At 38.6% G+C, this 14,618-nt stretch overlaps 1 protein-coding gene across 11 annotated transcripts in view; it reads left to right on the plus strand.

Moving 5' to 3' along the window:
- Positions 1 to 14,618, plus strand: part of MCF2L2 (MCF.2 cell line derived transforming sequence-like 2) — a 155,704-nt gene that overhangs the window by 116,830 nt on the left and 24,256 nt on the right. For all 11 annotated transcript variants that reach the window (XM_071752549.1, XM_071752546.1, XM_071752554.1 and 8 more), the window contains exons 19-24: positions 1,866 to 1,958; positions 2,464 to 2,556; positions 6,072 to 6,197; positions 9,995 to 10,216; positions 11,520 to 11,612; positions 12,039 to 12,117. In XM_071752549.1, the coding sequence (XP_071608650.1) occupies positions 1,866 to 1,958; positions 2,464 to 2,556; positions 6,072 to 6,197; positions 9,995 to 10,216; positions 11,520 to 11,612; positions 12,039 to 12,117 (706 nt within the window). The remainder of the gene's footprint in view (positions 1 to 1,865; positions 1,959 to 2,463; positions 2,557 to 6,071; positions 6,198 to 9,994; positions 10,217 to 11,519; positions 11,613 to 12,038; positions 12,118 to 14,618) is intronic.

Raw genomic sequence — 14,618 nt, forward strand, 5'->3', positions numbered from 1 at the left:
CAAGACAAGAGTGCCCAGGAAGAAACCAAGGGTTTGTCAGATTGCTTACCAGCATATGCCAGGTGATGTGCCTGGCAGGAGTGACTCACTGGGGATTGCCACTGTTTACTTATTCATATTGCTGACCTTGGAAAAAGGAAATAATTTAGTAGCAAGAAGCAGTTAAGGTCTTTGGTCACTCAGGGAGAAAGGAGCATTTAGAAAAGGAAGCTATCTGTGAAAAGACTGTAGACACAAATAGAAACCTGTGAGTTGGATTCAAAAGGCTAAATTCTAACCGGATGCAAAATTTACTCATCAGTTAGCAGGCAGCAAAGATAATTGGAACTGTGCACATATGCCATGTGTGTGAAAGCTTATAAAGATCTCAGGATGCAAATCACTGTGGAAAGCAAAAGTGTTACAGGAGAGATGGGCATGATGTAAAAGTACCAGAGGTCAGAACCTCTGGATATGAAAATAGAGCTGTGTGGAACATTTAAGACTAGGATTTGAGTAATTAGGCAATTAGTTATTACTTGGAATTTTAGAGCCTAGTAATTTCATCAGGGGTTTCCTGTTCCTTGCACTATTACAAAACTTAATGCTGTTTTTAAATATGATGAGGGCAGAAGTAGATTGCATTGGCATAAGGTGGTTCTGATATGACACATTACTGGAAAATTGTTAATTATTGTATTTTTTCTTTACATTTAAGTTTAAATTGTCGCTGTCTCTGTTCTTCCTGTCCAGTCCAGTGTGGTTTCTGTGGGTCAGAAACAAATTGTAATGCTTGGTTATACTTTGTTGTTACTTTTAGTTCTGTGGGGTTTAGACCTGCTCCAAGGCAACGTGTACAAACAATTCTATTTGTATGAAAAAAAACCCCTCTGTGCTTGTTTTGAAACAGCAACATTAATAATCTATGTTGAGTTGTAACAGAATTTTTCTATTGTATAATACTTAACAGTCAGGTGTTGCCTGGCATAGCTCTGCTTTCACATCTGATCCATCAGGGTGATGCCAATAGAGGTCTAAAGAGAAAGATAACAGTGATACTGATTTCTTCTAGTAACTATCCAAAAGAAAATGCTTTCCCTGCACCAAGCCAGGAATTCCCGAGCTTTGCTTTTGGTTCTGTCTTTGATTCACTGAGGTCATGTCCACCAGGGTGGGTGTAAAAATGAAGTCTCAGCCAGCCCTGCTTGGGAATCTGTGGGGCACTGCTCCTCACTTACTTGCTGCAGGGCTCCTGTGCAAAGCATGCACCTGGGTGGCAAGCCAAGAACCTGGCAGAAGAATGTCTGCCTGTCTGTCTGTCTGTCTGTATCCGCCCATATAGCCTAGAGAGCTTGAAATACACCTCTGTTGGCTTTAGTAGAGATTGCCTTTGTTTTCACTGAAGTCACTGAGATTTTTTTGCCAGTGACTACTGTAAGAGCACCTGGGAGTGTACTCAGAGGTAAATAGAGGTCAAGTGAGTCCACCCAGTTCTAATTTGGATACAAAAACGTTTAGGCACTTCCCCTGCCTTGCCCAGGACATCAAGACCAACTTGCTACTTTTTAATTCATCTTTGTACTACTGAGAGATGAGGGTATTTTAGGAGAGTTTTGAACACTTAAACCTTGGCTAAGTGGTGAGTTAGCAAGTATCAGTCTGCTTTTTACCAAAATAAATAAATAAATCTCACTTTCAGGTGTATTCAACTTTTGAGGAGGAAAAAGTAAGTTTGGTAGCTTCAGTATATTTTTTTACATACAGAGTTATCAGCATGAATTAATTCCTACACGTGTTAGGATGGAAAGTAAGAAAAACTGTGACTGAATGCAGATGCTCTGTGGATTCTTGTTTCTTACCTTACCTAAATTCTCTGTTTCTTGCAGAAAGAGGACCTCCAAATATATGAAAAGTACTGTCAGAACAAGCCGAGATCTGAAGCTCTCTGGAGGCAGTGTGGAGATAGCATATTTTTTCAGGTGGAATTTCATTGTGGACTAACAGTGCAAGACCATAAAAACTTGTTTTCCTTCTGTGTTGCTTCTTTTTTTAGATAACTTAGAGGAATAGACAGACTTTTCTGCATGTTTCTCATACTGATGGCAGGTGCTCAATATGTGTCAAGGTGTCAGTATGTGTACAGGAGTCTCAGAAGGTAGAGTAGGAGGTAGATTTCCTGGACAGGAGCCTGACTCTTCAGGCTATACCCAAAGCAAAGAATTGCTGGCTTCTTTGCAAGCCCCTGATGATTGCAATCTCAGCAGGGCATGCCAGATTTTGACACTGAATTGAACCTAAACATTAGCTCTTGTTTAGATCCATTTTCACTGTGGCATAAGTAACCTGGAAACGCCTATGCAGATGGAAGAAATTTCTCTCTCAACTAATCTGCAGACATTTACTATTCAGGTGACCAGGCAATAATGATCTTGGTGTCTCGCTTAAAGAAACAATTGCATTTTTCTTCTGTGCTGTCTCTTACAGGAATGCCAGCGTAAACTGGATCATAAGCTCTCTCTAGATGCTTATCTCCTAAAGCCAGTACAGAGAATCACCAAGTACCAGTTGCTGTTAAAGGTAAGTTCTCCATGACCATGCAAAGAAGTCCAATGCATAGCTTGTTTTACTCAAAGAATTGCATATCAGCATTATTTTCCGAAGAACACAATGGAAATAAAGCCTTCGACTTTTTCAACAAAGACTTTGTATTGCTCAGTTGTAAAATGGTAACAGAGGACTTCTATTTCAGAGTAAGTACTGCTAATACTCAATACTAATATACTATGCAGCAGCAGTGTATTATCATATGGATATACTGCTATATATATATAGTAAGATATTTTATATGGGCTTTTTTGTCTTTTTTGTCTTGAAATAGAAATTGAACTTGGCTTTTTTTGATCAATATGTGGTCTTACTGTTTGAAAACGGAACTGATGCTTTAAATCTTGTTTCTGACATCTGTCCCTGTTTAACAAAGCTCTTCATCTCTCTGAACTTCATATTTTCCCATCCTTGTGACACAAACCTTTCAGATGGAGCCACTCCATTTTGGTGCTTCTGTTTTAAAGATCCAGCCAGGAACAAATAGTAACTTTTATACATAATGAATATGTGTATTTCCCACAGTTTGGAACTGAGTGGTACATGCTTAAAATCTGGTCTGAAATGGGCAACTAGAAATATACACTCTCAAACTAGATGGTGGCTGAACTTCCTGTCTTTATCTCCTCAGTTCTTAATATTTACTGACATTCCTTATGGGAAAGTCATGAGGGTGAATTTCATGCTCTTCTCAATCCTCTGGACTTAATGTTGTGCCCTGTCATGAAATTTCATGTGAAATTTGCAAGGAATATTTAAGGCAGCAATTTTATTTGCTAATAGTTACCAGGTAAAAATGTGTCAGCTTAAACATGTGAGGATCTGGCTGGTCACTTACTTTATGCAGTATTTCTGTGACCTGTTTATTCACTTTACACAAACCCGTACAATAAAAATAATAACAGGGATATTAACAAGGATGCAATTGTGCTGATTCCAGTAGATTTGCATCAATGTAATCCAGAGGTAAATTTCATTCTATTTTGTGAAACTGTTCAGTGTGAAGGGAGCAAATGCCAAAGTCAGAAGAGCAAGACTAAGCTAGATTCTACTTTTAATTTGAGATATGTCTGTAAATAAAACCAAGATTAGATCAAGAAGTAAAATTCTCAGGCAACTAGCTTGCAGCCAGTGGGGCTGAAGCTGGTCAGACCAGTTTTGTACTTAGCAACAGCACATTGGCACAGACATTTACTTTTTCATGGATGACGAGTACTGTGAGGATGGTGCATTCTCCCTGGCAGCAGGAGCATTTAAAAGTGTAGGAAAATGGGAGTCAGTGAAAAACCGGTAGCACACAAGTGCTTAAGAAACTCTGGGCAGACCAGTTCAATTTTGTCTCACAGTTCTGGTTTCAATTAGTTTAGCTAATATTATAAACCACAGTGCCCACTGTAGAAAGAGCAGTGATCCATCCTAGAAGCTGTGCAACACATACTATAGGAATGCATCCTGCATTTACCTTCTAAGCCCTGGGCACCCAAGCACCAGAGGAGACACTGCTGCTGTTTGGGATTTGAAAGAACTACTTTTTTTCAGCTTTGGTTTACAAGAACACAAGTCAATCAGCTTTTACATTAAATTATTTCCAAACTCAAATGTAAATAAAAACCAAGTCAATGGCCACCTTGGTGAAGGGGTCTAATTCTCACTGTGATAAATATCACTAAAGTAGGAGAGTTTTGCTTCATTCCTAGGTGTATTTCTGGAACAGATTTTCTGTTGACATTGTAGCCAGCATAAAGAAACCAAACTAAACTCACGTACTCTACAGTTTGTAGTGAGGTGCTATCATGAAAACTTTCAAATTTCTTAGTTTCTTCACAGCTTGCATTTCTGAAGTGAAAATTGCATCCAACAAAATATCTTTGATTCAACTGGAAGATATACAGGGCAGGGACAAGTCAATAGCTATGAATAAAATGGTTATTTAAAATCACAGATAACTACATGTGAGAGTAATCAATTATCTTATTACTTTTGGTTACAATCATCTTACTTTTTCTGTTCCATAGTAGGAATCATGTTAGGCTTTGGTTTAAAATTTTGTGTAGTCTTGGGATCTTCCAGATGCCTTGAGATATCTGTCTTCTCAAGACTCTGCCAACCTGTGTGGGTTTGTAGTTGTTAACCTGTCCTTTCTTAGATGCTTTTAGCAATGATACAGTGTCTGATACTGATGTCGGTTGGATATTGATTGGCAGTAACTGCTTTCTGTACAACACAGTATGTGTGTGGGGGCAAAAATTTATGCCTCTGAATTAGGTTCAGTGCTCCTCTGTAGGCAGAAGAGCAAGAGGCAAGGCAATTGATCTTATTTTAAATGATGGTTTTAGTGTTTCTCATGATTTACATAGGTTATAACCATTGGTTACAGGAAGATAATTAATTCCTGAGCTATGACTAGAAATTTTCAAGCAAAGACACATACAGAAATAAGAAAAGAACTGTAATTTAAGAAGTTGGCCCTAAATATTTGGAACCCTGCACAGGATCTCTGTATGTGAAGTGACTGCAGAAACTGAGTCATCAAAAAGTTTTGGGCTTTCTTTACTTTAAGGGCATGTTTTAAGTTACACAGAACTTTGTCTTTTGTTCCTTGTGCAAAGGTTAGAATAGCTTCCCTTATTTCAAGCAGTATATAATGTTTAATTAATTTTTGCTAGAGGTCAGCACTGCTCTTCAAAATCACTGTTTCTCAAAAACAAGTTTTCAAATTTGCAAATGTAAATCTATAAATTGTAGTGCAGAGGTAGAGAATATGCAGTGAGGAAAATATATAGTAATCTATCATCTATTCCCCTTTCCTCCTGCTCTCCTCTGCCACTCCCCCCAAAAAATTAGCAGCTGAAACACCTGTCTTATAGATTTAAGAAGTATCATTGAATGTAAGGAAGAGAGTTTTGTGAGATGATTTGACCATAAGTATATAAGCAGCTACACAGTAAAAAATTTCTTCCCATGTAGAATTTCTTTATCTGGCAAGAGCTTGCTAAGACCTGGTAAGTGGAACATCAAAGCTGCCAAATTCAGACTAGACATTGCTACTGTTAAAAATATAAATTTAAGTAATAAGTAGCTTGTGGGAAAAATTTCAAAGGGAAATGATGAATTTTCTAACACCTGAAATCATTACATTAGGATTGAATTTCTTTCCTAGCAGTTGTGGAGTAAAAAAGATCTGAATGTAAATCTGTGACACTCAAAACATTAATTGTAAGTATGTCAGAATGTTCCTGTCTCATCTAAAATTAACCCATAAAACTTGAAAATGTCTAAAAAGTCAAAAAGCATATCCTCAGTGACAGTCCTGGTGAATGTTCTGGTTGGTTGGTTGGTTTTTGGTTTTTCGTTTTTTTTTTTCTCTCTTTTTGCCCCTCCAGTCCTTCTACTTTGTCTAAGCAACACAAATTTTATGGAGAATTGTCTTTATGCTTTTAAGTCTAAGAAGTTTTAAAGTAGTTTTTTGTATCTTCTTTTTTAATCAGGAGATGCTGAAGTGCAGCAAGAATTCAGAAGGTACTGCTGAACTGGAAGAAGCCCTGGCCACAGTGCTTGATATCATCAAATCAGTAAATGACTCCATGCACCAGATAGCAATCACAGGATATGAGGTATTAAGAGCTGTTGCTTTTACTTTGGTTTCGATCCATTCAATGTTTCTCTCATCACTGATCATGCTGTGCCCATGGCTAATACATTTTGTGGAAGCCTGTGCCACATTCTTGAAGGAAGACACCCTGTGGCAGGTTGTGGTGACCAAAAATAAAGGTCAGCCTACTTGTCATATGGAGGTGGGGGTGTGAATGTAGGGAGGAAGTGAGACAGATGTAGTCCTTCTGAGTAATTGCACCCAAAACTCATTTGTAGGTGAGAGGGTGAAAGTGTGACAGGCAAAATTTAAGAAATTTGCTGAAACTTTGTGGCTGCTGTGCAACTCAAGTGTTTCCAAATCTTTTGAATTTAGGGAGGGAAATTTGGCTTCCATTTAAAGTAGGCAATACAATCCATCCTGGTGACTGGCAAGCTCATTATCTGAAATGTGAAGTAACAACCACAGTACACATCAAAGGCCACAAATGTACTTATCTGTCTGCTGAAGCTCCATTAAAGTCATATGACTTTTAAGAACTAGTGTTGCCTACATAAAATGAGCCCTGAAGTGAGAAGTGGAAGTAATTGACACATAAAGGAGAAATAAGCCTGGCAAAATGAGGCCTGAGGGTGATGTGGTTGCCCATTTTAAAATAGCTGCAGGGTGAAAATATCAAGGAAAAAAAAATATACTCTGAAGCTGGGTTCAAAGAATTATTGGATCACAGTACCAGGGGCAGCTGAAAACAGTATTTTGCACAGAGTATGACTTCTTGAGGAAATACTGCTGTCCATACCAACTGTGTCTGGGTGGGAAGAGTTATTATGTTTATAGAGTGGCTTTGGGTGTTTTAATTTCTATAGTTCTGTTTTGTCCAAGTGCATCTGCATCTGGTAGCTGAGGAAACTCTGCCCTTTATTAGCATTATTTTATAAATTAATTTAACTACTTGCTCAGCTGTCATAGATCTACTGCTGTACACTGCTGGGGATGCTGCTGGGATACATTCCAAGGTTAATTTTCAGGTTTCCCAAGTTTTCCTGCAGTAGGTGAAGCTTACTACATTCAGATTTGTTGGCTGAAGAGGAGTAGTTAATTAGCTTTTTAATTTCTCCAAGCTCATAGGTGCAGCCCATCTTTTACTTCCCTCGTTTCCACTGTTTCTTGTTCATCCCCAAAGAGAAAGTTAGCTTCCATCCTGTGTTTCTCACTTTAAATGCAAGTAGTTAACCCAATTTTAAAAAGATAAAGGTATGGCCAGAAGAGATTCTCCAAGAAAGTAAAATATTATCCTAAGTGTGGGGAGCTACCTAGATTTCTATATATAAATGTTGAGGTCACCTTATTGCCTATGCCTTACTTTCAAATCTCAGAGTAGCTTTGTACTCTGGAATTTAACAGGGTACTCTGTCCCTTTTCAGCTTCTACTTTTGAATTTGGCAGCCTTCAAGAGTACCTCCAAGGGGTAGATTTTTTGCCTCTGCTTTGTTAGCTGAACCGAAAGACATGAAAAGGAGCAACATGGCTGATGTGTAGCCCAATACTGACAGCATTCCTGAAGTGGTTCGGAACATGATTATTAAATGAGGTGAAAGTATGAAAGAGAATGAACCCAATAATTTCTTTGCCCCCCTCCACCTGTCCCACTTGCTTAGCTATGATACCAAATAAACACCACCCATAGCTCATGAAGCCACACCCTATCTTGTGGAGTATCCACATGTGCATGGTAGAAATACTTGCCTAGAACATCTCTTGGAGAATGATGTTATGCCAGCAGAAAATCAGGTTTCATGGCAGCTAATGACTCCTCCTAATTGCATGGGCTGTCCTACTTCTTGCGCCTCTACACGTGAAGACTTGGGAAGGTGAACTCTTGTGTAAGAAATTACTAACATTTAAGTTTGGGATTGATTGTGCTTGGTTTTGGGTTTTTTTAAATTTTTATATTTAGGCAAAGCCACAAAAAAAAGTACAGTGGAACTTGGTGAGCAGAAGTTCCAGAGATGTTTCCTACTATCATCCTAATGTTGCTATATAATATGGTCTGGGTAGTTTGTCCATGAGCTATGCAGCATTTAAGCTATTCTTACATATCTCTCATTTTCTGTAAATGAGGTACAGTGTATTGTTCTAGCAGGGAATAATTATATTTGCTATAGTGATGAAATCTTCCATTTTAAATAAACTTCCTTTAGGACACTAGCACAAGTTTCCAGAAGCAGCGTCTTCCTCTCTATTTTCTGCCCACTGTGAGGTAATATTCAAAGTTTTTTGTTGGATTGCTGCAGGTGACTATCCCTGACCATCCCCTTTCTCTATGCAGTGTTAGCCTCCCAGTTCCCATGCTATAATCCCAATCCTAGATCCAAGACTGAAGACTCAAACCTACCACAGAGGTTGAACTGTTGGATCTCTGTGCAGTATCCAGCAGTGCCTGAAGGGACACTGTTACCATTGTCAGACCTATGTAGAAAATATGTTTATGTGGGTTTTTTTCTTTTGATTTAGCTTTATGTCCCAACAATATGCTTTTCACAGGCTTGCAGTTTACCGCATGGATGTGTAAATACAAACGAATTCAGTCCTGTAAGCACAAATAAAAAATCCAGCTCTATATATCTGAGATGAGAGACTGTAATAGAAATTAGTGAGGTTTTAAAAAATGTTTTGGTGAGTCTAACAATATCCTGATTTGGAGTAGAAAAGTGCCTAATCAAACCCTGTTTTTGCAAATGGATGTAGGGTAAAGGATGGATGTGAGAAGAAGAACAATTTGCAGTCTGTGCTTTAAGAAATCTGACATTCTCACGTGGAGCCAACATCTTTACCTTACAATCAACAGAACATACAAATGTTGAAAATACATAGTTTAATAATACACCGAACTTATTCCCTAAAATTATTACATAGAGCACTCCTAGAAAAGCTTGCTGTTAGGATAATTATATTTCTCATTATTTGATGATACCCATTACTTTATATATGTTGCAATATCCTCTGTCCACATAATGTTACACTCCTTACTACTGAACTGTTTGTGCTGGTGGCATCTGGTCCAAATATTTATCTCAGTTGAGATAGTTCCCTAGTGGTCCTCAGACAAGGGACTTAATATAGAAAGGTCTGGTTCCTGCTTCGTTTCACTCTCCCTCAGGGACTTTTATGGCTCCTTGGTGCATTTAATCTCTCTTTGCCCAAAACTGTGCAGCATTCTATACTTTGCAGAGGGTGAACTGAGAAACTGTTGATGAAGTTTTTAAAGAATATATTCCAATGGGAGGGAATTACATATCCCCATACCTCTACGTACCAATCTGTGTCTTCAGACATCTAAACATTTTTCAAGGTTTTGCTCAGGGACCTAAGAAGTTTGTAGCAGAGAGGAAAAATGAACCTATAGCAAGGATTTTGCTTTGATGTCTGGACTGCACTGGGGCTTAATACTACCTTTGAGTCAGGACTTGAAACCCAGGTCTTTTCAGGAGGTGCTTACTCTGAGGTCATCAGAGGGCCTGTGGGTCAGATCCAAAAAGTTCCTGAGACGGACCTCAGGCATTAACAATGAAAGGGGAGGCAAACTGGGAATTAAGGACATGGAAAATAGAGGGTTAGTAGTTACATGAAGAAAACACACAGGTTTAACAAGCAGATGTATGCAGATGGGATTCCAGATGTAACGTCCCCTCTCCAACACAAGGGATGCCTAGGCACATGCCTCTGCCTGGAAGCTTGAATACCACGAGAGAAAGGATGGGACCTGGCATTACCCTGGTTTGAATTTGATGTAGGCTTTCTGTTTTCCCTACTTACTAGGGGGATGTCAGTGAGCTTGGGAAGCTGTTGATGCAAGGTTCTTTCAATGTGTGGACTGACCACAAGAAGGGGCACAACAAGGTAAAGGATTTGGCTAGATTCAAGCCAATGCAGAGACACCTCTTCCTCTATGCAAAGATGCTACTTTTCTGCAAGAAACGGGAGGAGAACACAGATGGCCATGAGAAGACAGCTTCATACAGCTTTAAAAATTCTTTAAAGGTAATAAATGTGGTAATGAGGGGGGGAGAGAAATAAATCTGGTGTTCTCACAGTACAGGGATGTTTCCATGGGGAGACCTGAAGAAGGTACACATATCCGGAGCAATCTTGCAACCCTGAGTAAATGAAAGCTCACATTTGTTTTTGATCTCAAGACAGACCCAGCCATGTGTCCTGCAACTCTAGATGTGAACCTTGGTTTTGCAAGTCAGTACAAACTCTCTAACTGGCACCATGTATGTTCTTGCCCAGCATCATATAAAGAGAAGCATGTCAGAAAGGACCTGCATCTCTCATTGTTTGCGTATAAGCCACCCCCATGTTCAGTTCTAATATGAGTTTTACTGTTGACATCAGTTGAGCCACATTCTGTGACAATAATAGCTACAGGTGAATAACTACAGCAGAAATGCCTGTTTATTTCCATATATGAGTCAAGATATTTTCTGTTAAGATGAGATTCACAAGTAGGCCAAAGCACATTGGCATTACAAATGTGATGAGAATCATCAAGTGTAACGCTGCAAAATTATTAAAGCGTAACCAGACAGCATTTGTAATAGAACTTGGTTCAAGAAATGAACCATATCATAGAAATGTCTGAAGTTGTTGTTTGTGGAGATAGCAGGAATGATGAAAAATCAGAGCTGTTTAAATCTTTAGTTAGTACAAAGGGGGATGAATGAATAGAGGACAGGGAAGTAGGAAACCTGGTAAGTATAGTAGCAGCTGGACTTCAAAATCACAGTTAAAAGAATCTATTAAGAAAGCTAAAATCATTTTCTCCAGTTCCTTAGGCACTTAGCTCCTTTCTCACCTCTTTTTTTTTTAGTTTTCCTGAAACTCTAATGAATTTTTTATGTTGTTGAGATTTGCAGATGAGTCATTAAATCTCACAAAGCTCTGTTCCATCCCCTTTCCCCTCCCAACTCAGAAGGTCAGTGATGGAAAGCTGAAAATACCAGCTTCCTTAAAATGAAAATTTGTATAGGTCAACATAAGCCAGGTTAAATTTGAAAACTGACCTGCAGTTCAAGCAGAAAAAGCGAAGGAGATAAATTCATAATCAGACATTAGCTTGTGTTGCTTTTAAGCACTTAAATTTTTATTTTTCCTATAACAATGAAAAAGATTACTGGTAAATTAGATGTTGAGAAATAACATGTTTTGAATTTTACTTTTAATGACTCCCAAAGGTGCAGAAGTGAATGCAACCTTTTAAAAATGCTTCTCAGAGGATAAAGAATTTAAAGACTATTGACATTTTCCAGATTCCAGCTGCCTCTTTTCTATTTTGAAACAGATGAGTACGGTGGGCATTACAGAAAATGTAAAAGGGGATAACAAGAAGTTTGAGATCTGGTATAATGGCAGAGAAGAGGTCTATATCATTCAGGTAACAAAAATATATATGTTTTTTTGATGACTATATGTCCTTTTAATTGGATTGTTTTTAAGAAAATTTCCAGTTTCATTACTGTCACTTTCCTGTATGCTCAAGAGTCTATAGCCACAAGAAGCCTTATGGTTGAGTTGGCATGGAAATTACCAATTTATCATTGAGAAAATGGTGATTTGGGGTAAAATAGGAAATGAAGTAGTAGAAAATTTTCTTGGAACAATGGATGGAAAAGCAAAGACAGTCCCTTAGATTCATGGTAGCTTTTCCATTGTGAAGAACATCCTCCCTCTACTTTACTCAAGGTTGGCTACACTGTTCTATTCCTTGGGAAAATTGGGAACAAGTGCAGGTCAGGGCAGCCACATGATAGGCAGCATGCTTTAACTGGGTCTGCTTTGCCTTTTCCTCTTGTGTTCTCAGGCATCTTCTGTTGAACTGAAAAACACCTGGATTTCAGAGATTCGCAAAGTCCTGACAGGGCAGCTGGAAGCATGTCGAGGTAAGATACTCAGAGCCCAACCTGGGAATGTTGCCTTCCTTCTGTAGCTGTGTGTGACAATATGGAGCTGGGATGAGTTACGGTGCTGTTCAGTAGCAATAGTGAAATGAGCAGGAACAGAGCTTCTGTGCAAGGATCAGTTAGGTGGCTGCAGTATTGCACATCAAACAAAATTTTGTAGAATTTTAGAATTGTCATGAATAATAATTCCAATCACAGTTAGTCTGAGGAATGTAATTTTCCTCTTTTCTCCTTCTTAAGTTGCAACCCTAAAAACATCCATTAAGACCAGTATGTGAGGAAATGGGGTCCCAGTCTTCACTCTGTGCCTTCTCACAAGATCTCCTTCCACATACATGACAGCAGGTGTTCCTCTCCAGCCTATTTTTTTTTTCTTTGTGGGGGTTTTGAGGGCTTTAAATTTTAAATCTAGTCTGTCTTTTGTTTTAAATGTTAGTCAGTTATCCCATCTACTTATCTTAGTGACCTCCTTGTAAAACATGATGAATGACACTTCCCTCTCTCACAGAGACATCACTGTGAAGGTGATTTGTGACATGTTCAACATGTGAATGATTGAAGACTCATAGGTACCTAAAATAATGGCACCCACTTAGTGTAAGATATTGAACTCAAGACAGACAAAATTCAGTTAGGTTACTCCAGATAGTAACTGAACACAGTGATGAAAGCTATCTGAGATTCTATGCTATTTATGAGTTAGAATGCTCAGAGGCCTAAAAGCCATTTTTCAGGATTTCTTAGGACAAAAAGACATAGCTGTGTCTAATTCAGGTTCTTTCTGGGCCCTGATATTGCTTCTCACATTGCCCTGTCATTTTCTGCTTCTCTCATACAAACACCTCTCTTTCAAGCAACACAAGCACAGCTTCTCCACCCACATCCTTCAGATTCCTAAGCAGATTGTATCCTAGGTGGAGACCTGTGCCTGTGCTTTAATTTCAGAGGTCACCTTTATTTTAATTGTCTGTTTGACAAAGACAATGAGTTCTTACAAACTCCTTAAGTGGAGGGAAACAACTATGCATATTACCCTCAGCAATTTAATCCAACTCATTGCAGTGTATTGACAATGCTTACTACTTAGGTCTTTTGTTACTGTTCTTGTCTTCACTTCCTTTTTATTCTAGATTTCACTGTAGGCATTTCAGTAGGAATTGCTGAGAAAAAGCTCGAGATTCTTATCAGTGCAGTTTCAGGATTTGATCTAGGGACTCTCTGATATGGTTTGTAGTATTTACTTCTGAGTTATAAAAGCTGGCTTTACTTAGGCTGCCACAGAAGAGTAGTTTATGGAGAAAATGTTTTTAACAGGATAGAGTGTTATTCCTCTATGTGTGATTCCAGACAAAGAAAATGAAGCTTGTATGTCATGCAGATGAGTGTTTGTGAAATCTTTGTAGTATACAAAACCTGTATGTAGGCATTACTATGCATTTTCCAGGGAAAACTATGCAGGAGTCAAGACTGAAAGTTTTAAAAAACATTTATATTTTGTTAGTCTTTATTGTTTTGTCTCAAGATCATAGGATCCTATTGTATGTAAGGTCTCAAGTGATCTCAGGACATAGTGCAATGTCCTGCTGAATGTCGGGTCAGTTATTGGTCAAACCTGGTTACTCAAGGCTTTGTCCAATCTGATCTTGAGAACATCCAAGGATGACTTTCATCATACTCAGTGAGTAAAGTCAAACTTTCCTTCATTGTGAATCCAGCAGAAAAGGAGCCAGAGGGCAGAAATTTTATTTTGTGTGCTACTGCAACTCTTACTTTGCCTTTTCCCAAATAATCACATGAACCAAAGCCTTTACTACAATACTCATGGCAGGAAACAAATGCTTTGTCATGTGATTTTAAACAGTTGTTTCTATTCCCAATGACTCATGAAAGAAAAGGCCTTAATTCACACTTAATTGTCCAGCTGTGCATTCCAATGAGAGAAGGAAGAGGAAGATGGTTTTAATGGGCTATTTTTAATAATGGTTGTTAAGAGTTGCACAGGGGGTTGGAATGTTGTAAGAAACTGAAGCTGAAATGAATGAATGAGTAAAGGGCAAAGAATGTGGCCAAAGGTATGCAATAAATAGTTTACCATATGGGTCATTAGAATACAAACACTTAGCATAGGTGCAACCCATATCATATACAATGGTAAGGAGAGAATGCTAATAAGGCTTTGGATAACACCTTGGTCCATCAGTCCCAAGGAGCATAATTGCCTCTTGCATGCAAAGGAATTATGGATGAAGCTTAAGGGCTTTGTACAAGGCTGTGTATCAGTTGCCAAAATTAGGAATGAAGCTACTTTCAACTCAGTTTTTGAGTGCTGTCCCGGTCTCTTTGTCCTCCTTCCATTGGCAGGATCTTCATTTTCTTCTGGAGTGAAATAGCCCTGGGATCTCAGCAGTCTGGGAGTTTGAAAGCACCTCTTTTCATTGCCTCCTCACTTCTTAGTGTCTGACTCACCTGGCCCTAAAAAT

Source organism: Heliangelus exortis, chromosome 9 (genome assembly GCF_036169615.1).
Source record: "Heliangelus exortis chromosome 9, bHelExo1.hap1, whole genome shotgun sequence".
In the NCBI taxonomy this organism is placed as follows: Eukaryota; Metazoa; Chordata; class Aves; order Apodiformes; family Trochilidae; genus Heliangelus; species Heliangelus exortis.